This window comes from Staurois parvus, unplaced genomic scaffold, assembly GCF_062004578.1.
Source record: "Staurois parvus isolate SC_StPar_1 unplaced genomic scaffold, SC_StPar_1.0 ptg002912l, whole genome shotgun sequence".
In the NCBI taxonomy this organism is placed as follows: Eukaryota; Metazoa; Chordata; class Amphibia; order Anura; family Ranidae; genus Staurois; species Staurois parvus.
The window spans coordinates 1-26,736 of NW_028320708.1; the positions used below are offsets into that span (position 1 = coordinate 1).

Genomic DNA, 26,736 nt, shown 5'->3' on the forward strand with positions numbered 1-26,736 from the left:
TGAATTACTATAGGGGGGGGGATGAATTACTATAGGGGGGGGGATGAATTACTATAGGGGGGGGGATGAATTACTATAGGGGGGGATGAATTACTATAGGGGGGGATGAATTACTATAGGGGGGGATGAATTACTATAGGGGGGGATGAATTACTATAGGGGGGGATGAATTACTATATGGGGGATGAATTACTATATGGGGGATTAATTACTATATGGGGGATGAATTACTATGGGGGATGAATTACTATATGGGGGATGAATTACTATATGGGGGATGAATTACTATATGGGGGATGAATTACTATGGGGGATTAATTACTATGCTTACTATGGATGACACATACACATCATTCATCTACTCTTGGTCCGGCCCCCGGGTCCAATATATGAACCCATTGCGGTCCTCAAGTCAAAAAGTTTGCCCACCCCTGGTCTAGGATGATGCAAGCGATGCTTTACGGTAAAACTGTTTTTCTCTTTAGGATCACTAAGCTTTGGCAATAGCACCTGGAAGCCGATTGGTTTCTATACAGAGCTGCACCACATTCTGCACCCTCCCCCCCATACTGATGGCAGTGTTCTGCAAATGAGTTCACAGCCAACAGGTACTTCAATCTCTCAGCAGCAAAGATTTCATTGCCAGTGTATCTCTGGGCTTACCGACCATCGCAAAAGTTTGGCCAAAGTTGGGTAAACTATAGATTTACTATACAGAATGTATGTTCCAGGCAGGACTCACCTCTCCCATTCTGCCCTTGACTCTCCTTCTCCCGCTGCGTCTCCTTCTCCCGCTGAGTGTCCTTCTCCCGGCTCTCTCGCTCTCTTTCCCGGCTCTCTCGCTCTTTTTCCCGGCTCTCCCTGTCCCTCTCTCGACTCTCCCTGTCCCGGCTCTCTCTGTCCCGGCTCTCTCGCTCTCTTTCCCGACTCTCCCTGTCCCGGCTCTCTCGCTCTCTTTCCCGACTCTCCCTGTCCCGGCTCTCTCGCTCTCTTTCACGACTCTCTCGCTCTCTTTCCCGACTCTCCCTGTCCCGGCTTTCTCTTTCACGACTCTCTCTCTCCGGTTTGGGGCTGCCGGGTTCAGAGCCCGATCCAGACTCCGAATCGCTGCCATCATCGCTGTCCCCGCTGCGCTTCCTCTTTCTCTTGGTCGACTGCAAAATAGAAAAAAAACCACAAATCACACGAGTATAATGGACTCCCAGAAAGCTTTCTACAGAAGAAAAAAACCAAAAACAAAAACAGAATCTTCAGTGGGTAAAAAAAAGAATAAAAAATACTCCCCACAAGGAATTCCCCCCCCCCCCCCTTTTTTTTATTTTTTAACTTTCCCATATAGATCTGTTAGACAGAAAGGAATGTATGTGACTGGGGTAAAAAGAATTAAAGGAAAGTAATAAAATACACTAAAATTAACCACCAGCGTTGATCTAAAAAACAGAACATTAGAGTAGGGCCCTGTCCCCCCCCCCTCTATCGTACAGCGCTGAGTAAACCCTTTGGCGCTATATAAACGCAATATAATAACAACAACATTTGCACACTACTTGAACCAATATACGTTTTCCCAAACCCCATAGCTCCATCCACCCCACATCCGTCATCAGTGACTGGCTTCTTCATTGTCCTCTGGGGTCAGCCCACCAATGACATCCATGCCAGATCCAGTGCTTTGGTTTTGCCGTGGCTTTAGTGGCATTACCAAGCAATAGCAAAATAGAACAAAAAACATAAACTGGGCTAAATTACCTAAAGAGCATGCTCAACCCAAGGAGCTGCAGCTTGTTAGTGTACACCTAGCTGAGCTTCTGTCACCTGACAACACAAGTGATAGAAGAGAATAATGTACCAATTCCCAAGATTTCATGAAATGCTACAGAAGTTCCCAGGAAAGTTCTGGTGACGTAGCCTTCCCAGGAGGTAGCTCCTTGGGAGGGGCAGAAGGGAGGACAAAGATATTGGGAAGTTTAACAACATTTTGACTTATCAGTGTAATTGGTTTACTGCTGAACATACAAAGCTGCAGGGGAAAGGTTAGCCATAAGTAGTAGGAGATCCCGATTGGTCATTACCAGCCATGGCCCACACGCAGGTCTCGCCTCACCCCGGCCCACACGCAGATCTCGCCTCACCCCGGCCCACACGCAGATCTCGCCTCACCCCGGCCCACACGCAGGGGAAAGGTTAGCCATAAGTAGTAGGAGATCCCGTTTGGTCATTACCATACCACGGCCCACGCGCAGGTCTCTCCTCACCCCGACCCCGGCCCACGCACAGGTCTCGCCTCACCCCGACCACGGCCCACGCACAGGTCTCGCCTCACCCCGACCACGGCCCACGCACAGGTCTCGCCTCACCCCGACCACGGCCCACGCACAGGTCTCGCCTCACCCCGACCACGGCCCACGCACAGGTCTCGCCTCACCCCGACCCCGGCCCACGCACAGGTCTCGCCTCACCCCGACCCCGGCCCACGCACAGGTCTCGCCTCACCCCGACCCCGGCCCACGCACAGGTCTCGCCTCACCCCGACCCCGGCCCACGCACAGGTCTCGCCTCGCCTCACCCCGACCCACGCACAGGTCTCGCCTCACCCCGACCGACCCACGCACAGGTCTCGCCTCACCCCGACCCACGCACAGGTCTCGCCTCACCCCGACCCACGCACAGGTCTCGCCTCACCCCGACCCACGCACAGGTCTCGCCTCACCCCGACCCACGCACAGGTCTCGCCTCACCCCGACCCACGCACAGGTCTCGCCTCACCCCGACCCACGCACAGGTCTCGCCTCACCCCGACCCACGCACAGGTCTCGCCTCACCCCGACCCACGCACAGGTCTCGCCTCACCCCGACCCACGCACAGGTCTCGCCTCACCCCGACCCACGCACAGGTCTCGCCTCACCCCGACCCACGCACAGGTCTCGCCTCACCCCGACCCACGCACAGGTCTCGCCTCACCCCGACCCACGCACAGGTCTCGCCTCACCCCGACCCACGCACAGGTCTCGCCTCACCCCGACCCACGCACAGGTCTCGCCTCACCCCGACCCACGCACAGGTCTCGCCTCACCCCGACCCACGCACAGGTCTCGCCTCACCCCGACCCACGCACAGGTCTCGCCTCACCCCGACCCCCACGCACAGGTCTCGCCTCACCCCGACCACGGCCCACGCACAGGTCTCGCCTCACCCCGACCACGGCCCACGCACAGGTCTCGCCTCACCCCGACCACGGCCCACGCACAGGTCTCTCCTCACCCCGACCACGGCCCACGCACAGGTCTCTCCTCACCCCGACCACGGCCCACGCACAGGTCTCTCCTCACCCTGACCACGGCCCACGCACAGGTCTCTCCTCACCTCTGTTACCTGAACAACACTTTTCTGTCTGGAGTTCTGAAAGAAGTCAGTCCAGAAATCCATACAGTCATTACTGTATACAGTCCATACAGGCAGCTCTGCCCTCACCCCAACCATGCCCCATAAAGGGAAGTCTCCCCTTATTCCTGCAGTATCCCTGGTGTAACCTGAATATCCCTCTTCCCTGTCTGTAGTTGTGTGAGGAGAATGTGACCATTGTGATATTTATTTGGTCATTACTATCTACGGCCCGTACAGAGACATGTGCCCCCACGCCCTGACCCGTGCAGAGACATGTGCCCCCACGCCCTGACCCGTGCAGAGATATGCCCTTACGCCCTGACCCGTGCAGAGATATGCGCCCTCACCCTGACCCGTGCAGAGATATGCGCCCTCACCCTGACCCGTGCAGAGATATGCGCCCTCACCCTGACCCGTGCAGAGAGAGATGTCCCCTCACCGCGACCATAGCCCGTGCAGAGAGAGATGTCCCCTCACCGCGACCATGGCCCCATGGCCCATACAGAGAGATGTCTCCTCACCCCGACCATGGCCCATACAGAGAGATGTCTCCTCACCCCGACCATGGCCCATACAGAGAGATGTCTCCTCACCCCGACCATGGCCCATACAGAGAGATGTCCCCTCACCGCGACCATGGCCCATACAGAGAGATGTCCCCTCACCGCAACCATGGCCCATACAGAGAGATGTCCCCTCACCGCAACCATGGCCCATACAGAGAGATGTCCCCCCACCGCAACCATGGCCCATACAGAGAGATGTCCAATCACCGCAACCATGGCCCATACAGAGAGATGTCCCCTCACCGCAACCATGGCCCATACAGAGAGATGTCCCCCCACCGCAACCATGGCCCATACAGAGATATCTCCTCACCCCAACCATGTACCATACAGAGAGATATCTCCTCACCCCAACCATGTACCATACAGAGAGATATCTCCTCACCCCAACCATGTACCATACAGAGAGATATCTCCTCACCCCAACCATGGACTATACAGAGATGTCGCCTCACCCCAACCCTGGACCATACAGAGAGACGTCACCTAATCCCAAGTATGGCCCATACAGAGAGATGTTCCATCACCTCCAACATGGACCATGCAGAGATGTCCCCTCATCCCGAAAATGGCTCATGCAGAGAGATCTTCCCTCACCCAGATAGTGGTCCATACAGAGAAATCTCACCCCAACCATGGTCTATACAGAAAAATCCCCTTTCCTGGTCAAGGTCCAATCGAGGGAGCTACCCCGTCACCCCTCCTCCAGCTTTAACCTGAACATCCCTGTTCCCTGCCGGGAGTTATATGAGGACACAGCGGCTAGCAGTAGATATAAAAAGCTCCATTGTACCTTTCTGGTCTCCCGCTCCGGTTCCTCCTTCTCCACCTTCCGCTCTTCTTCCTCTTCGGGTTTGGCTGGTTTTTCCTCCACTTCCCCCTCCTTCTCTGTATCAGTCTAGGAGACAAATTAGAACAGCTTCTCAATAAAACTACTCCACACTGAGCAAAGCAGTAAACGGTTGTGAGTTGAGCTCCCTGAATGACAAAAAGTGTTGTTTATATCCTTTGTAACGGGTGAGCAAACAAAATGCAGCCCCAGGACCTAAAACAGTCAGAATAGACCATCTGTGTGATCCCCGCTGCAGCCATAGAACCTGAAACAGTCAGAATAGAACATCTGAGTGATCCCCGCTGCAGCCCCAGAACCTGAAACAGTCAGAATAGAACATCTGAGTGATCCCCGCTGCAGCCCCAGGACCTGAAACAGTCAGAATAGAACATCTGTGTGATCCCCGCTGCAGCCCCAGGACCTGAAACAGTCAGAATAGAACATCTGTGTGATCCCCGCTGCAGCCCCAGGACCTGAAACAGTCAGAATAGAACATCTGTGTGATCCCCGCTGCAGCCCCAGAACCTGAAACAGTCAGAATAGAACATCTGTGTGATCCCCGCTGCAGCCCCAGGACCTGAAACAGTCAGAATAGAACATCTGTGTGATCCCCGCTGCAGCCCCAGGACCTGAAACAGTCAGAATAGAACATCTGTGTGATCCCCGCTGCAGCCCCAGACACTGAGAACAGTCAGAAGAGAACATCTGTGTGATCCCCGCTGCAGCCCCAGACACTGAGAACAGTCAACAGGAGAAGAGCAGGAACATTTCCTAATGATCAGGACAGCTTTTTTTCTTCTTCCAGGTTAAACATGCACCACCCCCCTCCCCCTCCATCCTCGGCAGCTTTACCAGGATCTCCCATCCCACCAAGGGGTTCCCGATCAACCAGCCGGGATTTTCACCGGCTGATCAGAGCTGAGCACAGACCGGATCGGCTTTATTCGGCTCTATGATATAGTAATCCAGAGGCTTAAAAAAGAAAAGCATTTGATCACACTGACCTGTGTGTGAATAAATGCTTATACCCCCTTCCCGCCCACCGGGCACTTGTACCCCCTTCCCGCCCACCGGGCACTTGTACCCCCTTCCCGCCCACCGGGCACTTGTACCCCCTTCCCGCCCACCGGGCACTTGTACCCCCTTCCCGCCCACCGGGCACTTCCACCCCCTTCCCGCCCACCGGGCACTTCCACCCCCTTCCCGCCCAGGCCAATTTTCAGCTTTCAGCGCTGTCACACTTTGAATGACAATTGCGCGGTCATGCAACACTGTACCCATATGACATTTTTATCATTTTTTTTGAGACAGATAGAGCTTTTGTTTGGTGGTATTTAATCACCTCGGGGGTTTTTATTTTTTGCTAAACAAACCAAAAACCAACTAAAAATTTATAACAAAAACGTTTTCGTTTTTGTTATAAATTTTGTAAATAAGTGATTTTTCTCCTTCACTGATATGCGCTAATAAGGCTGCATTGATGGGCACTGATAGGCTGCACTGATAGGTGCCCATCAGTGCAGAACGAGAGAACCGCCTTGCGCCCGTCATTTCTTTATATGACAGGCGGGAGGAGGGATTGGGATTTTACAGACTGTTGCTACACATCTGCATTTTACCGCCGCTCACCGCACCACACCTCCAGGCTGCATTGCAGTGCCAACAGGGCACACAGGTAACAGCAGTGAATGGCATTTGTCAAGCGCGGAAAAACACCTCCAGTCACTGCATTCTACTTGAAGGAGCCCTTGAACTCTCGTCTTGCGTTTCCTGTCCAGTGAATCGTGATGGAGGTGGAGTTAAAATAAACGGACAACAAAATGCAGTAAACGGGCGAAACGGCACCAGGGTCATTATCATGGCTCCCACCTTAGCAGACGCCTCTTTCTCTTCGGCCGGTTTGGCGGCCCCGTCGGAGGTTCGGCCTTCCTCCTTCTTGGCGGCCTCTTTCTTGGCTGCTTCCCTTTTGGCCTGCTCTTCCTCCTCGTCTAAAATCTTCAAGTCGATTTCCGTTCCTCCCTCCATTTTTATGACAGCTGTGACCGACAGACAACAAAAGATTAAGGAAGGCCAACACGTCCCCATTTATTTCAGGTACTTATATAGTGCCATCAATTTACGCCACGCTTTACATATATATTGTACATTCACATCGGTCCCCGACCCTCAAGGGGCGTCCAAGCTAAGGTCCCCGACCCTCAAGGGGCGTCCAAGCTAAGGTCCCCGACCCTCAAGGGGCGTCCAAGCTAAGGTCCCCGACCCTCAAGGGGCGTCCAAGCTAAGGTCCCCGACCCTCAAGGGGCGTCCAAGCTAAGGTCCCTGACTCTCAAGGGGCGTCCAAGCTAAGGTCCCCGACCCTCAAGGGGCGTCCAAGCTAAGGTCCTCGACCCTCAAGGGGCGTACAATCTAAGGTCCCCGACCCTCAAGGGGCGTACAATCTAAGGTCCCCGACCCTCAAGGGGCGTACAATCTAAGGTCCCCGACCCTCAAGGGGCGTACAATCTAAGGTCCCCGACCCTCAAGGGGCGTACAATCTAAGGTCCCCGACCCTCAAGGGGCGTACAATCTAAGGTCCCCGACCCTCAAGGGGCGTACAATCTAAGGTCTCTAACTCACATTCATACATACACATACTAGGGACAATTTAGACAGGAGCCAATTAACCTGCCAGCATGTCTTTGGAGTGTGGGAGGAAACCCACGCAGGCATACGGAGAACATGCAAACTCCAGGCAGGTGGTGCCGTGGTTGGGATTTGAACTGGCGACCCGAGTACTGCCAGGCAGAAGTGCTAACCACTTAGCCACTGTGCTGCCCATGATCATGACCAGGACAGGTCAGAATAAATCGGTCTTCTACATCAGTGGGGTGAAGGACATTACCTGCATCCAGCACTTTGATGATTGATGGCGCCCTCTCCACATCCAGCAGGATCTCTGTCAACCACCCGTTGTCCATCAGATAGAGGAAAGCATTGAGCCTATTGCGCAAGGCTGCCAGGGACTCCTGTTTGTGGCGGCCCACCTCATCCGGGTGATACTTGGAGCGGAACCTGCAGAAAAGATGGTGCGTGCGGAGAGAGACATGGAGGGAGAGAGAGAGAAGGTGATGGGGACAGGAAAGAAGACTATGAGACCAGTGGAGGGTGACAACATACAAGAACATAACTAGACAATTCCACTTTCACCATCATAGCTCTCCACATCCTTCAGTACAAAGTGGGAGCCCATCCTGCCGATGCTTAAAGGAGAAGTGCACTTTTTGCTGCCATCCCCTGATCTGACCTGACCTACTCACCCCTTCCACAGATGCACACTTACCTCCATTGGATGGCCGAGGTTCCGCCAAGTCTCCACCGTCCTGGCTGCACCTGTACATGAATACCCCACAGACTTCTATGGGCCTGCGTCCAAAGGCCAGAGGTGACTGCGGACGGCACCAGTGAAGACTTGCAGCAGAAACACAGCGGTCGGTATACATCTGTGAAGGGGGAGGGTGGGTGAGGTCAGGCCAGGAGACATGGAGCTAAAAGGATAAGTACATTGTCTCAAGGACAAGGCTGCCCAAGTCCAGACCTGCCTCCAGCCTTCCCTTCAGTCTTGCACAGGCTCCTCTCCGGCACAGAAATTTGCTTCTTCACGATGTGCATTACAAGCCGCAGCAAGTCGGATAGAGCTCTGCCTCATTTCCTGGCTGGAGGACGTTCAGCATCATTTAGCTCTTTCCTCCCTAGCCTGACTGGCGCCAGTGGGAGGAATAGTGCCCCGTCCTTGGGGTCTGCGGGAGGAACAGTGCCCCGGCATTCGTGTTAGAGGGGGGGTGGGGGTGGGCATAGTGCCCCGGCATTCGTGTCAGTGGGGGGGGTGGGCATAGTGCCCCGGCATTCGTGTCAGTGGGGGGGGTGGGCATAGTGCCCCGGCATTCGTGTCAGTGGGGGGGGTGGGCATAGTACCCCGGCATTCGTGTCAGTGGGGGAGGGGACATAGTGCCCCATCATTGGCGTCAGTGGGGGGGGGGGGGGGGGGAAGAGACATAGTGCCCCATCATTGGTGTCAGTGGGGGGGACGGGGACATAGTGCCCCATCATTGGCGTCAGTGGGGGGGGGGGGGGACGACATAGTGCCCCATCATTGGTGTCAGTGGGGGGGGGGACATAGTGCCCCATCATTGGTGTCAGTGGGAGGAATCTTGCCCCATCATTGGTGTCAGTGGGGGGGACATAGTGCCCCATCATTGGTGTCAGTGGGAGGAATCTTGCCCCATCATTGGTGTCAGTGGGAGGAATAGTGCCCCATCATTGGTGTCAGTGGGAGGAATAGTGCCCCATCATTGGTGTCAGTAGGGGGGACATAGTGCCCCATCATTGGTGTCAGTGGGAGGAATCTTGCCCCATCATTGGTGTCAGTGGGGGGGACATAGTGCCCCATCATTGGTGTCAGTGGGAGGAATCTTGCCCCATCATTGGTGTCAGTGGGGGGGACATAGTGCCCCATCATTGGTGTCAGTGGGAGGAATCTTGCCCCATCATTGGTGTCAGTGGGGGGGACATAGTGCCCCATCATTGGTGTCAGTGGGAGGAATCTTGCCCCATCATTGGTGTCAGTGGGGGGGACATAGTGCCCCATTGTTTCTTTCAGTGGGAAGAACCGTGCCTCGTCCTCGGGGTCAGTGGTGGGGAATAGTGCTCCAAGGGCCAGATGAAGGCAATCAAAGGACCACATCTGGCCCACAGGCTGCAGTTTGGAGAGCACTGGTCTATAGGATCGAAACACCAAATTGTCCTGCCCCTCCCAGGTGACATGCTGCATCCCCCTCCCCCCGATTTGTGGAGGGGTTGTTTTCTGCGCGGTCAGTCCCTGGTGCCTGTGAGGTTGGGGACTGCTGCTGTAGACCACCCTAGGTAAGGCCCACATGTGATGCTGAGCCTCAGTGACTGATAGAACAGAAAACCATTTATTGAAAGGGGCGGGGTCAGGAACACTTACGCCGAGGAGGAAAGCGCCAGTTGATGCTGGGCGTCCTCCTGCCAGGAAATGAGGCGGAGCTCTACCCAAGTTGCTGCAGCTTCTAATGCACATTGTGAGAAGCCCACAGTGTGCAGTGACATCAGAGGTAGGTCACTGCAGACCAGGAGAGGAGCCGGTACATCTGTGCGAGATTGGCGGGAAAGCCGGAGGTCAGATTTAAATGCACTTTAAAGGGACACAGCAGGATGGGGAGAGTAGGGGAAGCTCACTGCAGGACGCAGCCTGTGGGATCATGCAGCCCAATCGCAGAAAACTGAAGTAGCAGTTTTTCATGTACTGACCCTCTCCACACCGCCATACACCCTCCAATCAAGCAGGTTACCAATTCAGATACAACAACAGTCACATCTCCCATACATCATTGACTCACGGTAACATTCATCAGATCACACCCCTCCCCCCCCTCCCAAATCACTCCTCCCCACCCCAAGACATGGGATTAGATCAGACCAATCACATCACCCCGGGTTTTACCTGGATCATACCGCGTGCAGCAGTTTCCGAACAAAACATTTTACCACCAATATCCACAGGACTTTTTTGTGTTTTTTTTTTTTTTTTTTAACTTTGATTTGGTTTTACATTGACATTTTTTTTGTCCTCCCCTGCTGCTGCGACCTGCTCTAGCTAATCCTCACACGTTTCAAAACTAGAGAAAACAAAAAAACCTGACTGGCTAGCGTCGCAAAAATAAGACGAACAAGGGAAAAAAAAAAAACAAAAAAAAATATATAAACTGGCGCCAGGAGGAGGATTTCCGCACCTTGAGCGTCTTCGGAGAAGGAGAGAAGTGCGTTTAGGTTACAGGGAGAAAACATGACATCAGAGAACATAATATATCTATACATTGTCATTGATACAGAGAATGTAGAGACAGAAAATAAAAAGGGGGGGAGGGAAGAGGAGATGATGACATAGGAAGGAGGGCAACAATAAAGAGAACCTGTCACATATCATCATTTAGCAGCATGTCTATGGGGTGTAAGATTATATACACATACATACATATATGTGTGTGTATGAATGAGATATAGCTACACGCTCCCCTGGAATGCTTGGCCTTGGTACACACACGTTACAATGACAAATAAAAAGGTTAATTTCCTACATTTGTGGCTTTTTAAATTGCAATTAGTGTCAGTGTATAAAGAGTCAATGAGTGTGTTAGCTCCCATGTGGATTCACGGAGCAGGTTAGACACTGAGCCATGGGGAGCGGAAAACAACCTTCAAAAGTGTCTCAGACCCCAGATCCCCCTATAGAGTACCGGTCACGTGTCTATTGCTGTTCCAGGGGATGCTTAGATTCCTTGTGACAGGAATAGAATGAGTAAGAAATTAAAAAAAACACAAAAAACATTAAAGTGCCCCCTGTGCAAACACCTGTGTCGGTACAGTCAATGTGAGGTATTGCCACAATCGTCAGATCATGGGCAATACTTCTAGCACCAGACCTCCTCTGCAAACCTGAAGTGGTAACATGTAAAAGCATCACCTATGAATGTTAAAATGTACTTCATTTGTCAGCGTTGCATGGGCGGGAGCAATTTTAAAGCACGACATGTTTGGTATCTATTTACTCGGCATAACATCTTTTATATTTTACCAAAACAAAAAAAAAAAAAAAAAATTCGGGTTATGGTTTTAGTTTTTTTTTTTTTAAATTAACTATAAAAAATATATTTTTATCCCTAAAAATTGCGTTTGAAAAACCACTGTGGGAAAAAATGCAAAAAAAACACAAATTTTATTCTCTAGGGCCTCTGCAAAACAAAAAGAAAAAAAAAAAAAACCCTGAGTTATGGTTTTAGTTTTTTTTTTAATAAACTATAAAAAATATTTTTATCCCCAAAAATTGCGTTTGAAAAACCACTGTGGGGAAAAAAATGCAAAAAACACAATTTTATTCTCTAGGGCCTCTGCAAAAATAAAAAAAAAAAAAAAAAAAAAGGACACCACACACCAAAAAAAGTGCCAGAAATGTCTTGGGGCTGAAGTGGATATAAACTCTCAGAAGGTAGAAGGGGAATGTGTTAGGAAACCCTTTCCAAAGAAGTCACATTCCAAGTGAACACATTTGTAGAAAACAAGTAAGCATCTTTTACACTGGATTTCTGTGCCTGTGATGTTCGTTCACACCAGAATGTGGTGTGGGAAACCATTTTCGTTTCCCTTTCCCACACTGTGTTCAAACACACCAGGTGGGTGATTTTCTGTAGGTGTCAATATATTCCTTTTGACACCACAGATCATGGACCGTGTTCCTGTACAATTCGGGTGTGAACCAGCCCTTACCTGCAATTTTCTTAAGTCGGTGACAGGGTCCCTTTCATAAAGAGAAAGAGAGGGTGACAGTGAGATGACAGACAGATGGAAAAAAAAAAAAGAGGGATTGAGAGAGAAGAGGACAGGCAGATAGGGGCACACCACGTACCATTCCTCGTCTTTATGGGCCAGGAAGAAGTCCTGCATCTGCTGACGTCTGAACTCCAATTTGTACTCATTGTAGCGTCTGACGGCTTCCGTCTCGTCCACTGTGTCCTCCAAGGACAGCAGGAACTCTTTGAAGGTTTTCATCACTGGGGCAGGAGTCCCCAAGTCTACATCGTGTAGGTTCCCCAGCCTGGAGGGACAGCGACAACTGATTAGAATGAATACTTTATGAATGCTGTACAATCTGCGTCACTGTTGCTTTGTCCCACAGCCCACTTATACTAACCAAGCCAGCGATTCCCACCACTCCTTCGTCTGCCACAGCCGGGACCAAGATACCCAGAGGGAGCAGAGGCATACCCTCTTGCCCGGGCCTAGCGATGGACTATTAGACCTGAGCACCGAGAACCTTTATCAGTGGTTGCATTTGCACTTGGTCGGCTCTTCTTCCCCCACCTCAGGCGAAGTCTCAGGAAGATACTCATCACCCTAATCTTAGCTGTATTGACATGGATACTCAATACAGAAGCTGCTATCAATCGATAACTAGGGGCTGGTCAGGAGACATGTCTGCCTATAGAATCACATCCTTACGGCACTCTAAAAATACTACAGTAGCGCAGAGCAGCTTAATGAGAACCAGGAAGTATCCTGGTCTTCTGGTTGTCATCACAAGGGAGGATGTTGAAGTCAGAAGGTACCCTGGTCCTCTCATGGTCATCACAAGGGAGGATGTTGAAGTCAGAAGGTACCCTGGTCCTCTCATGGTCATCACAAGGGAGAATGTTGAAGTCAGAAGGTACCCTGGTCCTCTCATGGTCATCACAAGGGAGGATGTTGAAGTCAGAAGGTACCCTGGTCCTCTCATGGTCATCACAAAGGAGGATGTTGAAGTCAGAAGGTACCCTGGTCCTCTCATGGTCATCACAAGGGAGGATGTTGAAGTCAGAAGGTACAGAAGGTACCCTGGTCCTCTCATGGTCATCACAAGGGAGGATGTTGAAGTCAGAAGGTACCCTGGTCCTCTCATGGTCATCACAAGGGAGAATGTTGAAGTCAGAAGGTACCCTGGTCCTCTCATGGTCATCACAAGGGAGGATGTTGAAGTCAGAAGGTACCCTGGTCCTCTCATGGTCATCACAAAGGAGGATGTTGAAGTCAGAAGGTACCCTGGTCCTCTCATGGTCATCACAAAGGAGGATGTTGAAGTCAGAAGGTACCCTGGTCCTCTCATGGTCATCACAAGGGAGGATGTTGAAGTCAGAAGGTACAGAAGGTACCCTGGTCCTCTCATGGTCATCACAAGGGAGGATGTTGAAGTCAGAAGGTACCCTGGTCCTCTCATGGTCATCACAAAGGAGGATGTTGAAGTCAGAAGGTACCCTGGTCCTCTCATGGTCATCACAAGGGAGGACATTGTCATAGGAGGAAGGTGAAAACAGGAAATACCCTGGTGTTCTCATTTTCATCTTCCTCCTTTATGATACCAGGATGTACTCTGGTCTTCCCATCATAGGTGAGGAAAATGAAACCAGGAAGTAATCTGGTCTTCTCGTTGTCAAAAAGGAAAAAAGTTGAAACCAGAAAATCCTTGTTAGGAGATGAAACCAGAAAATATCATGGTCTTGTTTTCTTCATAAGGGAGGAAGATGAAACCAGGAAGCACCCTGGGTCTTCTCTTTGTCATCAAAAGGGAGGAAGATGAAACCAGGAAGTACTCCGGTCTTCTCATTTTCATCAAAAGGGAGGAAGATGAAACCAGGAAGCACCCTGGGTCTTCTCTTTGTCGTCCAAAGGGAGGAAGATGAAACCAGGAAGCACCCTGGGTCTTCTCTTTGTCATCAAAAGGGAGGAAGATGAGACAATGAAGTACCCTTTGTCGTCAAAAGGAGAAGTTGAGACCAGGAAGTACACTGGTCTTTTCATTTCCATAAGCAGAAACCAGGAAGTACCCTGCTCTTGTCATTGTCATCACAAAGGAAGAAGTTTAAACCAGGGACTACCCTGGTCTTCTCGTTGCCATAAAGGAGAAAAACCGGGAAGTACTCTGGTCTTGTCGTTGTCACATAAGGAAAGAAGTTGAAAGCAGAAACTACCCTGCTCTTCTTGTTGCCACCAAAGGGAGAAGTATCCTAGTTTTGTCATTTCCATAAGGAGGAAGCTGAAACGGAGATGGAATCTGGCCTTGACGTCGTCACATAAGAGAAGGAGTTGAAAGCAGGAAGTAACCAGGTCTTATTGTCATGAAGAAGGAAGCTGAAACCAGGAAGCACCCCTAGTTTTTTGGTTGTCATCATAAGGAAGGAAGTACTCTGGTCTCCGTGCTGCCATAAGCGAAGAATCTGAAACCAGAAAATACCTGGGTTTTCTACTCATAAGGAAGAAAACTGTAATAAGGAGGTACCCTATTTTTTTCATTGTCATCACAAGAGAGGAAGTTAAAAATCAGAAGTACCTCGGTCTTGTTCTCATAAGGGAGGACGTTAAAAATCAGGAAGTAACCTGGTCTTCCCATTGTCATCGAAAGGGAGGAAGATGAAACCAGGAAGTAATCTGGTCTTCTCATTATCAAAGGAAAAGTTGAAATCAGGAAGTACCCTGGTCTTCTCATTGCTGTCAAAAGGGAAGAAGATGAAACCAGGAAATAGCCTGGTCTCCCTGTTGTCAAAGGAAGAAGCTGAAAGCAGGAAGTGTCCCGGTCTTCTCTTTTCCACCATAAGGGAGGAAGCTGAACTCAGGAAGTACTCTGGTCTTCTCGTCATTATAAAGGGAGGAGACTAACTAGGAAGTACCCTGGTCTTCCCATTGTCATCAAATGGGAGAAAGGTGAAAGCAGGAAGTATCCTGATCTTAGTTGTCATAAGGGAAGCAGCTGAATCCAGGACGTTCCCTGATCTCATTGTCATAAGGAAGCTGAAGCCACTGGCAGGATCATTCGATAATTACAACATAGGGATAACTGATAAGAATTGACACAGAGAATACGTTACCCACTGTATATGGTTTTAGGTTCAAGAAAAGAATTGTCCCCCTTTAAAATAATTACATTTTGTTGCTTTGCAGCCTGAAATGAAGACAGACACAGTTTTTGTTTTATCCAGCTGTATTTATGTGCAAGTGCAACTTATAACATCCAAGTGAAAGATATAACATCAACATGTCAGAAAAAAAAAACAAAAAAAACAGAATCACTGTGCTGGAAAAAAAGGACCCCCTCGTTTCAGTATTTTGCTGAACCACCTTTTGCTTTAATTCCAGCCTTTAGTCTGTTGGGATGTCTCTACTAACTTTTCACATCTAGACTTTGCGATATTTCCACGCTCTTCTTTGCAGAGCTGCTCAACTTCAGTTACATTTGATGGTGACCGTGTGGACTACAGTCTTCAAGTCATTCCACAGATTTTCAATGGGGTTGAAGTCTGAGCTCTGACTAGGCCATGCAAGGACAGTCACCTCTTTCTTCTCCAACCACCATGGGCTCATTTTTGCTGTTTGCTTTGGGTCATCTCCATGTTGGAAGGTAAACCTTCTTCCCATTGACAACCTTCTGGCAGAGGGCAGCAGATTTTCCTCCAGAATTTGATTGTATTTTTCCCCGTCCATTTTTCCTGCTACAATAACCACAGCTAATAACAGTTGCAAGCCAAATGGCTTTGTGTGCCATTGAGAAGGTGATTAGCTACACCTGATTATGTTTACCAGTCATTTTTAGGAGGGGGGGGGTGATCCTTTTCCCAACTCAGTGATTCAGTTTTTGAATATTTCTGCATTTTGTTTTCCCGACACGTTGGTGCTATCCTTTCACTTGGATGTTGTAAGTTGCCCTGAGTTAATACAGCTGGATAAAACAAAAACAGTGTCAGTCTTTATTTTAGGCTGCAAAGCAACAAAAATGTTATTTTAGAGAGGGGCGATTCTTTTCTATATCCATTGTATGTAATATTTTATCCGCCTCCCGCCCACCATATGAGGAAATGACGGGCGCAGCGCAAGGCAGTTCTCTCGTTCTGGGACGACGTCATGACGTCCTCCTACTCTAACCGCGCATCCGTGGCTCCAGGGGCGCGCAGCGTGGCGATCGATGCTGCGCTGTGTCCTTCGGACACAGCGGATCAATGGAAAGAGCCGAAGACGTCGGATCGGTCATGTGATCAGCTGTGTCCAATCACAGCTGATCGCATGTAAATAATGAAATGCCGGTTATCAGCATTTCTCTCCTCTCGAGCTGTCACGCTGACAGAGGAGGAGAGGAGAGCCGGTAATCGGCATTCCTCAGAGGGGACATGTACACTGATCATCAGAGCACTGATCATCAGTGTAGCCCCATCAGTGCCACCTGTCAGTGTCAATCAATGCCAACTGTCAGTGCTAATCAGTGCCACATATCAGTGCCTACCAGTCACACTGACAGAGGAGAGGAGAGCCAGTAATCGGCATTCCGTGGAGGGGACAAGTACACTGATCATCAGTGTGCCCTGATGATCAGTGTAGTCTCAGCAGTGCCACCTGTCAGTGCTCATCAGTGCCACATATCAATGCCTACCAGTCACACTGACAGAAAAGAGGAGAGCCAGTAATCGGCATTCCACGGAGGGGACAAGGGCACTGATGATCAGTGTAGCCCCAGCAGTGCCACCTATCAGTGTCAATCAATGAAACGGTCAGTGCTCATCAGTGCCACATATCAGTGCCTACCAGTCACACTGACAGAGGAGAGGAGAGCCAGTAATCGGCATTCCGTGGAGGGGACAAGTACACTGATCATCAGTGTGCCCTGATGATCAGTGTAGTCTCAGCAGTGCCACCTGTCAGTGCTCATCAGTGCCACATATCAATGCCTACCAGTCACACTGACAGAAAAGAGGAGAGCCAGTAATCGGCATTCCACGGAGGGGACAAGGGCACTGATGATCAGTGTAGCCCCAGCAGTGCCACCTATCAGTGTCAATCAATGAAACGGTCAGTGCTCATCAGTGCCACATATCAGTGCCTACCAGTCACACTGACAGAGGAGAGGAGAGCCAGTAATCGGCATTCCGCGGAGGGGACAAGTACACTGATAATCAGTGTGCCCTGATCAGTGTAGTCTCAGCAGTGCCACCTGTCAGTGCTCATCAGTGCCACATATCAATGCCTACCAGTGCACATCAATGCCACATATCAGTGCCCATCTGAGCTGCTTTCAGTGCTGACTATCAGTGCCCATCAGTGATGCCTGTCAATACCCTTCAGTGCCACCTATCAGTGCCCATCACTGCAGCCTCATTAGATCACATCAGTGAAGGAGAAAAATAACTTATTTACAAAATTGTATAACAAAAACTAAGAAGAAAACTTAATTTTTTTCAAAATTTTCAGTTGTTTTTGGTTTGTCAAAAAAGAAAAAAAGTTAAAGACCACCAAAAGAAAGCTCTGTCACAAAGAAAATGATAAAAATTTCATATGTATGACCGCGCAATTGTCAAAGTGCGACAGCTCTGAAAGCTGAAAATTGGCCTGGACGGGAAGGGGGTACAAGTGCCTGGTAGGCGAGGGGTTAATATGGGTGTACAAGTGCCTGGTAGGCGAGGGGTTAATATGGGTGTACAAGTGCCTGGTAGGCGAGGGGTTAATATAGGTGTACATGGGGGTACAAGTGCCTGGTAGGCGAGGGGTTAATATGGGTGTACATGGGGGTACAAGTGCCTGGTAGGCGAGGGGTTAATATGGGTGTACATGGGGGTACAAGTGCCTGGTAGGCGAGGGGTTAATATGGGGGTACAAGTGCCTGGTAGGCGAGGGGTTAATATGGGTGTACAAGTGCCTGGTAGGCGAGGGGTTAATATGGGTGTACAAGTGCCTGGTAGGCGAGGGGTTAATATGGGTGTACAAGTGCCTGGTAGGCGAGGGGTTAATATGGGTGTACATGGGGGTACAAGTGCCTGGTAGGCGAGGGGTTAATATGGGTGTACATGGGGGTACAAGTGCCTGGTAGGCGAGGGGTTAATATGGGTGTACATGGGGGTACAAGCGCCTGGTAGGCGAGGGGTTAATATGGGTGTACATGGGGGTACAAGCGCCTGGTAGGCGAGGGGTTAATATGGGTGTACATGGGGGTACAAGCGCCTGGTAGGCGAGGGGTTAATATGGGTGTACATGGGGGTACAAGCGCCTGGTAGGCGAGGGGTTAATATGGGTGTACATGGGGGTACAAGCGCCTGGTAGGCGAGGGGTTAATATGGGTGTACATGGGGGTACAAGCGCCTGGTAGGCGAGGGGTTAATATGGGTGTACATGGGGGTACAAGCGCCTGGTAGGCGAGGGGTTAATATGGGTGTACATGGGGGTACAAGCGCCTGGTAGGCGAGGGGTTAATATGGGTGTACATGGGGGTACAAGCGCCTGGTAGGCGAGGGGTTAATATGGGTGTACATGGGGGTACAAGCGCCTGGTAGGCGAGGGGTTAATATGGGTGTACATGGGGGTACAAGCGCCTGGTAGGCGAGGGGTTAATATGGGTGTACATGGGGGTACAAGCGCCTGGTAGGCGAGGGGTTAATAAGGGTGTACATGGGGGTACAAGCGCCTGGTAGGCGAGGGGTTAATATGGGTGTACATGGGGGTACAAGCGCCTGGTAGGCGAGGGGTTAATATGGGTATACATGGGGGTATAAGCGCCTGGTAGGCGAGGGGTTAATATGGGTGTACATGGGGGTACAAGCGCCTGGTAGGCGAGGGGTTAATATGGGTGTACATGGGGGTACAAGCGCCTGGTAGGCGAGGGGTTAATATGGGTGTACATGGGGGTACAAGCGCCTGGTAGGCGAGGGGTTAATATGGGTGTACATGGGGGTACAAGTGCCTGGTAGGCGAGAGGTTAATATGGGTGTACATGGGGGTACAAGTGCCTGGTAGGTGAGGGGTTAATATGGGTGTACATGGGGGTACAAGTGCCTGGTAGGCGAGGGGTTAATATGGGTGTACATGGGGGTACAAGTGCCTGGTAGGCGAGGGGTTAATATGGGTGTACATGGGGGTACAAGTGCCTGGTAGGCGAGGGGTTAATATGGGTGTACATGGGGGTACAAGTGCCTGGTAGGCGAGGGGTTAATATGGGTGTACCGACACTTTAAATCCAGCAGTGTAAAGCAGCCAACCTGAAGAAGATACAAAGCAAACACTGGAAGAAATGAGATGAAACCATTGGAATACATAATACATGAAAGCAATGGGAGTGGCTTCCTTTCTGCCGACAATAGTCACAGCTACGGATCGCCGTGTCTGGAACAGATAGGATTACCGTCCCCCATTTGTACTTTAATGGATTATTTAATAAAAGATTCAATCTCACTAGTGAACACGTTGGCACTCCCGTACATCCTCCCCCCTCCAAGCCCGCAGTAACAATACACCATCTGCTGCTCCCACACGTTTTCTCAGGTCCGATTGCTGCAGGTGTCACAGCACACGGAACAATAGATGGCCAAGCTGTTCTGTTCTCTGTCCTTCACAGGAAAAATGATGGGGGGGGGGGGGACAGATCCACGTGCAGCAAAACGCACAAAGTCTAAGATGCTTGAAGAGAGCACCGGTGACAACGGGAGAGGGAGAGAGGGATTCCCTCTCTGTTGTGTCGCCAAGGTAGTCATTAAATCTGCTCAACAAAACAGAAACAGAAAAAAAACCTCACAAAACTACAAAATGGGAAGGCGATATTTGAACACATTACACTACAGTATAGTCTGTGCAGCCAATTCAAGCAAATTCATAAAAATATATACACGTCTTACAGCCCCCTTACCTTGCCTGTATGGGGATACCAGGATGCTGCATGACATGCATGTCGGGATGTCCCCATGGCTGAGGAGGACCGTAGGCTGGGCCACCGGAAGTACCAGAATAGGGCATGTCGTAGCCGCTGTGATACGGGTCAGAGCTGTGATCGTCCCTAGGAAAAAAACTCAGATCAACAATACCACGGCATGGTGTTTGGGACAAATTCTCAGCGGCGCCGTGTCTCTCACACACACACACACTTGCACGCACGCGGCCAGCCCCCCCACGCACAAGGGGGCGGACATGGCCGCCGCCCCCCCCCACGCATGAGGGGGCGGACACGGTTGCCCCTGCCCCCCACACTGGCGGACACAGCTGGACCCCCACATGGCTGCATCCATATGCAGTACGGGCACGGCTGCCCAACCCCCCCCCCCCTCTCCCCCACACACACAGGCGGACACAGCTGCCCCCACACGCACAGACACGGCTGCCCAACCTTCCCCCCCCCCCCCCCCTTCCCACCCACACACACACACACACACACGGGGGGGCGGACAAGGCTGGCCCCCCCCTCCTCGCACACAGGCGGACAAGGCTGGCCCCCCCCCCTCCCCGCACACAGGCGGACAAGGCTGGGCCCCCCCCTCCCCGCACACAGGCGGACAAGGCTGGCCCCCCCCTCCTCGCTCCCCGCACACAGGCGGACAAGGCTGGCCCCCCCCCTCCTCCCTCCCCGCACACAGGCGGACAAGGCTGGCCCCCCCCTCCTCCCTCCCCGCACACAGGCGGACAAGGCTGGCCCCCCCCTCCTCCCTCCCCGCACACAGGCGGACAAGGCTGGCCCCCCCCTCCTCCCTCCCCGCACACAGGCGGACAAGGCTGGCCCCCCCCCTCCTCGCACACAGGCGGACAAGGCTGGCCCCCCCCTCCTCGCACACAGGCGGACAAGGCTGGCCCCCCCCTCCTCGCACACAGGCGGACAAGGCTGGCCCCCCCCTCCTCGCACACAGGCGGACAAGGCTGGCCCCCCCCTCCTCGCACACAGGCGGACAAGGCTGGCCCCCCCCTCCTCGCACACAGGCGGACAAGGCTGGCCCCCCCCTCCTCGCACACAGGCGGACAAGGCTGGCCCCCCCCTCCTCGCACACAGGCGGACAAGGCTGGCCCCCCCTCCTCGCACACAGGCGGACAAGGCTGGCCCCCCCTCCTCCCTCCCCGCACACAGGCGGACAAGGCTGGCCCCCCCCCTTCCCGCACACAGGCGGACAAGGCTGGCCCCCCCCTCCCTTCCCGCACACAGGCGGACAAGGCTGGCCCCCCCCCCCCTCCCTTCCCGCACACAGGCGGACAAGGCTGGCCCCCCCCCCCCTCCCTTCCCGCACACAGGCGGACAAGGCTGGCCCCCCCTCCCTCCCCGCACACAGGCGGACAAGGCTGGCCCCCCTAGCTCCCCGCACAGGCGGATGGCCAAACCCCCCCGCCGCACATAGGCGGACAGATGGCCCAACCCCCCCACACAATGCACAGTGGTATGGCCCTCACCAGTCTCTTCTCATCCGCTTCTGAGGGGGGCTCATCTCATGGCGCGGAGGAGAGAACCTCTCCCTTCTGCTCCTGTCATAGTCGCGGTACTCTCGGCTCCTCCTCTCCCGTCCTCGGTCCCATTCCCTGCAGGACACAACACAAGACAAACCATGAAAATGACAACACAGTGACATTGCTTTTCCTCTCAACTTCATGAGCCTAAAGCGGACGTCCCGGCAGAAATGTCTGTTAGAAATGTCAGTTAGTTGTCTTTTTGCCAAAAATGCAGCATTTCCAGGGCTCAGCGCCCCTAATGACCTCCATACAAGACCGGTGTTCCCACTTCTCTGAGGTCACTGATCAAGTATAGCGACAGCCGTGGGTGCCGGCGGTCAGAATACAAAAGCCGGCAGCGGGAGAATCCTTCATCCAATGGGAATGGGGGAATCTATGAATACTTCTTGGGCTGAGCAAATGTCATATGTACATGTATGGCCAGGTTAAAGGGAACCTCCGCCTACAATAAATTAGGATTACTTCCCAACAGCCTCAACTCCCCTCCTGTGCGCACTGCACTTATCCATTTCCTTAGACTCACCCGCTGCCCGGATCTGCTAGTGTACCGACCCGTACTCGGCCCCAGCTGCCCGGATCTGCTAGTGTACCGACCCGTACTCGGCCCCAGCTGCCCGGATCTGCTAGTGTACCGACCCGTACTCGGCCCCAGCTGCCCGGATCTGCTAGTGTACCGACCCGTACTCGGCCCCAGCTGCCCGGATCTGCTAGTGTACCGACCCGTACTCGGCCCCAGCTGCCCGGATCTGCTAGTGTACCGACCCGTACTCGGCCCCAGCTGCCCGGATCTGCTAGTGTACCGACCCGTACTCGGCCCCAGCTGCCCGGATCTGCTAGTGTACCGACCCGTACTCGGCCCCAGCTGCCCGGATCTGCTAGTGTACCGACCCGTACTCGGCCCCAGCTGCCCGGATCTGCTAGTGTACCGACCCGTACTCGGCCCCAGCTGCCCGGATCTGCTAGTGTACCGACCCGTACTCGGCCCCAGCTGCCCGGATCTGCTAGTGTACCGACCCGTACTCGGCCCCAGCTGCCCGGATCTGCTAGTGTACCGACCCGTACTCGGCCCCAGCTGCCCGGATCTGCTAGTGTACCGACCCGTACTCGGCCCCAGAAGCTGTGTAGCAGCATAAATGTGTGTCGCTGGTCAGAGCAGTCATGTGAGAGTGCTGACCAATGACAGTCTGCTTACTTCCAGGACACAAGAAAAGACCCCAATTGGCCAGCTCTGTCACATGACCTTAAGCCATGCTGCTACACAACTTCCGGGGCTGAGTACTGAGCAGCATAATGTGTGCAAATCCTTGAGATCACGTGACAGAACTGGCCAATGAGGGTCTTTTTTTTGTCCTGGAAGCTGAAGTTCTCATTGGTCAGCACGGTCACGACTGTGCTGATCAATGACCGCGACCGCATGCTGTTGCACCATTATGCTGCTACACAGCTTCCAGGGCGGATCGGTGCGCCGGCAGACCTGGGTGGTCGGAGGAGTCTAAGGAAATGCAGAAAAGTGCAATGGGGGCAGAAGGAGCAGAGAGGATGTTAGGAAGGATCCTGGAGGAGATGCCCTTTAGAACAGGGGTGTCAAACTGGCGGCCCTCCAGCTGTTGCGAAACTACAAGTCCCATCATACCTCTGCCTTTGGGAGTCATGCTTGTAATGGTCAATCTTGCAATGCCTCATGGGACTTGTAGTTTGGCAACAGCTGGAGGGCCGCCCATTTGACACCCGTGCTTTAGAGCCATTCACACAAGAGCAGGCAGCTTCTGGAGTGCTTTACCTGTCCGCTCTCAAATGTGCTAGGGGGCGGTGTGGTGTGTGATTCAGTACATCACATGACTCAGTTTTTGTTTCTTTTGGACAAACTTTATTTGAAATGTACAAAACATACACTTCATTCGTGATGCTGCACAGTGCCATGTGATGCTGCACAGTGCCATGTGATGCTGCACAGTGCCATGTGATGCTGCACAGTGCCATGTGATGCTGCACAGTGCCATGTGATGCTGCACTGAGATAATGCAGCTTGGCTGAATTTTAGCGTGGCTCCAGTGCTGCAGTGTGAATGTGACAGGAAGCAATTGTTTGCAGTGACAGGTGTTTTAAAATGCAATAAAACGTCTGACTGTGCAACTACAGCCTCAAAGCAGAGATCCACTCAAAAGTAGAAGCTCCACTATTTTACCTCCGCTGCCACGTTCTGCACCTTTTGGTGGGAGGGGGGGCGAAGGTACCTGGTATTGACAGGTACCCACTCCCACTTCCGGCTCAGTTCGCCATAGTATTTGTAGCTGCTGACTTTTAATTATTTTTTTGGGAGGTAGCAGGAGCCAGAACTCTGCTCAAACACCCCGGACACACCGATCCCCAATTTAAAATTGTGCGACTTACATGGAGTCGGAGGACACTCCAATTTGAGGTGCGATATGCAAGACGTCTGACACAGATGTCTATGCAAAACGCAGCAAAAGTAATGCATGTGCTGCTTTAGAAATCAGTGCGGCTCCGACCAAGTCGTAAACCGCACCAATATGACCGATTGCAGATCGCATGGCAAGTCGCACCCCATTGTCCGCAATTACAAGTCGTGTGGCATGCAAATCGCATGCCAAGTTGCACACAGTGTGACCGGGGACTTACAGCCCATCTCCGGGGGAAGGTGAAGACCCTCCTCTGCAGTAGGCCCCCACACTGCAAGGGTTAGGTATAGAGCAAGGGTAAGCAACCTGAGAGCCGCAGGACTACAAGTCCCATCATGCCTCTGCAAGTCATAGCTGTAACTGTCAGTTTTGTAATCTTTGCAATGCCTCATGGGAAATGTAGTTCCACAACAGCTAGAGAGCCACATGTTGCCTACCCCTGGTGTAGAGGAACAGAAAAGCAGTTTTACTTACCGGATCCCAACTCTGGTGGTGCACGGTCCCTCTGTGTTCTCATGTTCAATGCAGGGCTTTCGGCCCCGCATTGTACCCCATGATGTCAAAGAGCCCGTGACCACCAGAGGATAGGGGGGAGGAAAGTGCATGGGCCAGTCTAGTACCGTGGGTGGAGCCTGGATGAGAGGAGTCAATTTATTGAGATTGTCCGCTGCACCTCCCCCACCCTGTCCTCTCCAGCAAAATGAAACCTCTATGGACACCACTCCAGGACAAAGCAGCGACCAGTCGCGGGTTCTCTGCCTTCCGGGATCTGGCTGGGCTAACACCCCCCTCCCTTCCCTCTGAGGTACTCTGCCTTCCTCCACATAAAACCAGCGACGTGAAACCTGACCGCACGCTGCCGCTACCTCCCATTGGCTGCCATGGCTTCCCCCTTCCAACAACCACGATAGTTCCACATCGGGCAAAGTGCTTCTGGTATCCATTCCTTTCAGTGGCGCCCTCTCAGGCTATGACCATCACCTGTCGCTCCAGTCGTCTCTCCTCCTCTCGTCCCGCTCTCTGGAACGATCGTAGTCGCTCCTCTCCCTCCGGAACTTGTCTCTGCGGCGGCGGTCGTATTCATCATCGCTGTCGGCCATTTTGTTTGCTTAGATGGTTCTGCGAGGAACAAAGTATCAACATCATGACCCCATAACAGCTAGTGAGCCCGTCCACCATACCTGGCCTGAGTCCCTTAGAACCCTCATTACTCTCGAGGGTCCCCCCCAGGTCTCAATATTCTCTAGAATCCCACCAGTCTAGAATCCTCCATCCCCTCGTTGTTCATCCCCCCTCCCAAGTACCCTCATCACTCTCGAAGGGTCCCCCCCAGGTCTCAATATTCCTTAGAGTCCCACAAGTCTCTAGGATCTCCCATCCCCACATTACTGTTCGTGCTCCCCCCTCCCGGACCATTACCACTCTCCGGAATCCCCCCAAAACAATTACACTTCATTGCTGCCACTACCACCCCCCCCCGCCCCCCGATTCATTACTCTTCCTGGCCTCCCCCAGGACCATCATTACTCTGAGTTGACCCCAATCCCCCCACCCAGCACCCTCATCGCTCTTCCTTGCCTTCCTCCCTCATCACTCTCTGAGGTCACCCCAGGATTCTCACCCTGTGCCAAGCACCCCCCCCCCCCCCCAGGACCCCTCATCAGTCTCCAAGGCCCTCCAAAGACCCCTCATCTCTCTCTGGATCCCCTAGGACCCCTCATCACTCTCTAGAGTCCCCCCAAAGACCCTTATTACTCTGTGCCCTCAGGGATCGCTCATCATTTTCCAAGGTCCCCCAAAGACCCCTTATTCTCTGTGCCCCCCCCCCCCCCCCATGGAACACTCACTCTTTGTGGCCCCCCCAGGAACCCTCAACACTCTGTGGGCCACCAATACCCCTCAACACTCTCTAGCGTCCTTCAAAGACCATCATCAACCTTTGTGCCCCCCTCAGAGACCCTTATCACTCTTTGTGGCCCCCCCAGAACTTCCATCACTACCCCCCCCCCCAGGACCCCTTGCTTTCTGTTGCCCCCTAGGAACACTCTCCACGCGCACCCCCCCCCCCCCCAAACCCCATAACACTTTCTGGCTTCCCAATACCCCCCAACACTCTCCAGGGTCACCCAAAGACCCTTATTACTCTCTCTGCACCCCCAGGACCCCTCATCACTCTTCGTGCCCCCCCAGGACTCCTTACTCTGTGGCCCCTCGTCACTCTATGTGGCCCCCCCCCCAGGACCCCTCGTCACTGTGTGGTCCCTCCACAGGACCCCTCATCACACTCTGTGGCCCCTCCCCAGGACCCCTCGTCACACTCTGTGGCCCCTCCCAGGGACCCCTAGTCACACTCTGTGGCCCCTCCCAGGGACCCCTAGTCACACTCTGTGGCCCCTCCCCAAGGGCCCTCATCACACTTTGTGCTCCCCCCAGGACCCTTCGTCATTCTCCGGGGCCCCTCATTACTATGTGCATGCAGACTCCTTCCCTCCCGGGCCACTCGCTGCCCTCGGGGTGGGTCCTGCAGACCTCATCACCCCCGGGCCGGTGCCCCCTACTCACCTCGCCGTCTTTCCTCCTCCTCCGGATCTCCTTGCTGCAGACAGAAACAATGATGGAGGCGGGAAGGAAAGATATTCCTCACGTCCTGCCTGGACCGGAAAATACTGCTGTGGGCGGGGACAAGAGGAAGAGCTGACGGCCATTTTATGTGAGGGC

The 26,736-nt window shown here is 52.6% G+C and overlaps 1 protein-coding gene across 2 annotated transcripts; it reads right to left on the bottom strand.

The window, feature by feature from the left end:
* Positions 1-683: 683 nt before the first annotated feature.
* Positions 684-26,736, bottom strand: LOC149428934 (serrate RNA effector molecule homolog B-like). Of its 2 annotated transcripts, none has more exons than XM_089666922.1 (9): positions 26,581-26,736; positions 25,000-25,137; positions 21,542-21,667; positions 20,022-20,156; positions 12,243-12,431; positions 7,665-7,834; positions 6,653-6,819; positions 4,745-4,849; positions 684-1,154 (listed from the first exon to the last, which is right to left on the bottom strand). In XM_089666922.1, exons 2-9 carry the CDS (start codon positions 25,116-25,118, stop codon positions 699-701), a joined length of 1,467 nt encoding a protein of 488 aa, XP_089523048.1. In that variant the 5' UTR covers positions 25,119-25,137; positions 26,581-26,736; the 3' UTR covers positions 684-698. The 2 variants fall into 2 exon arrangements, with proteins under 2 accessions (XP_089523048.1, XP_089523047.1); XM_089666921.1 differs by having other exon boundaries at positions 20,022-20,168.

What these genes read in the sequence shown, in the direction of transcription:
- LOC149428934 (XM_089666921.1), bottom strand. Translation starts at nt 25,118, where the DNA reads ATGGCCGACAGCGATGATGAATACGACCGCCGCCGCAGAGACAAGTTC. An exon ending in GGTATCCCCATACAGGCAAG is followed by an intron (nt 12,432 to 20,021) that starts GTAAGGGGGCTG and finishes CTGTCCCTCCAG; the next exon opens with GCTGGGGAACCTACACGATG. An exon ending in CGGAGCGGGAGACCAGAAAG is followed by an intron (nt 1,155 to 4,744) that starts GTACAATGGAGC and finishes TCTATTTTGCAG; the next exon opens with TCGACCAAGAGAAAGAGGAA.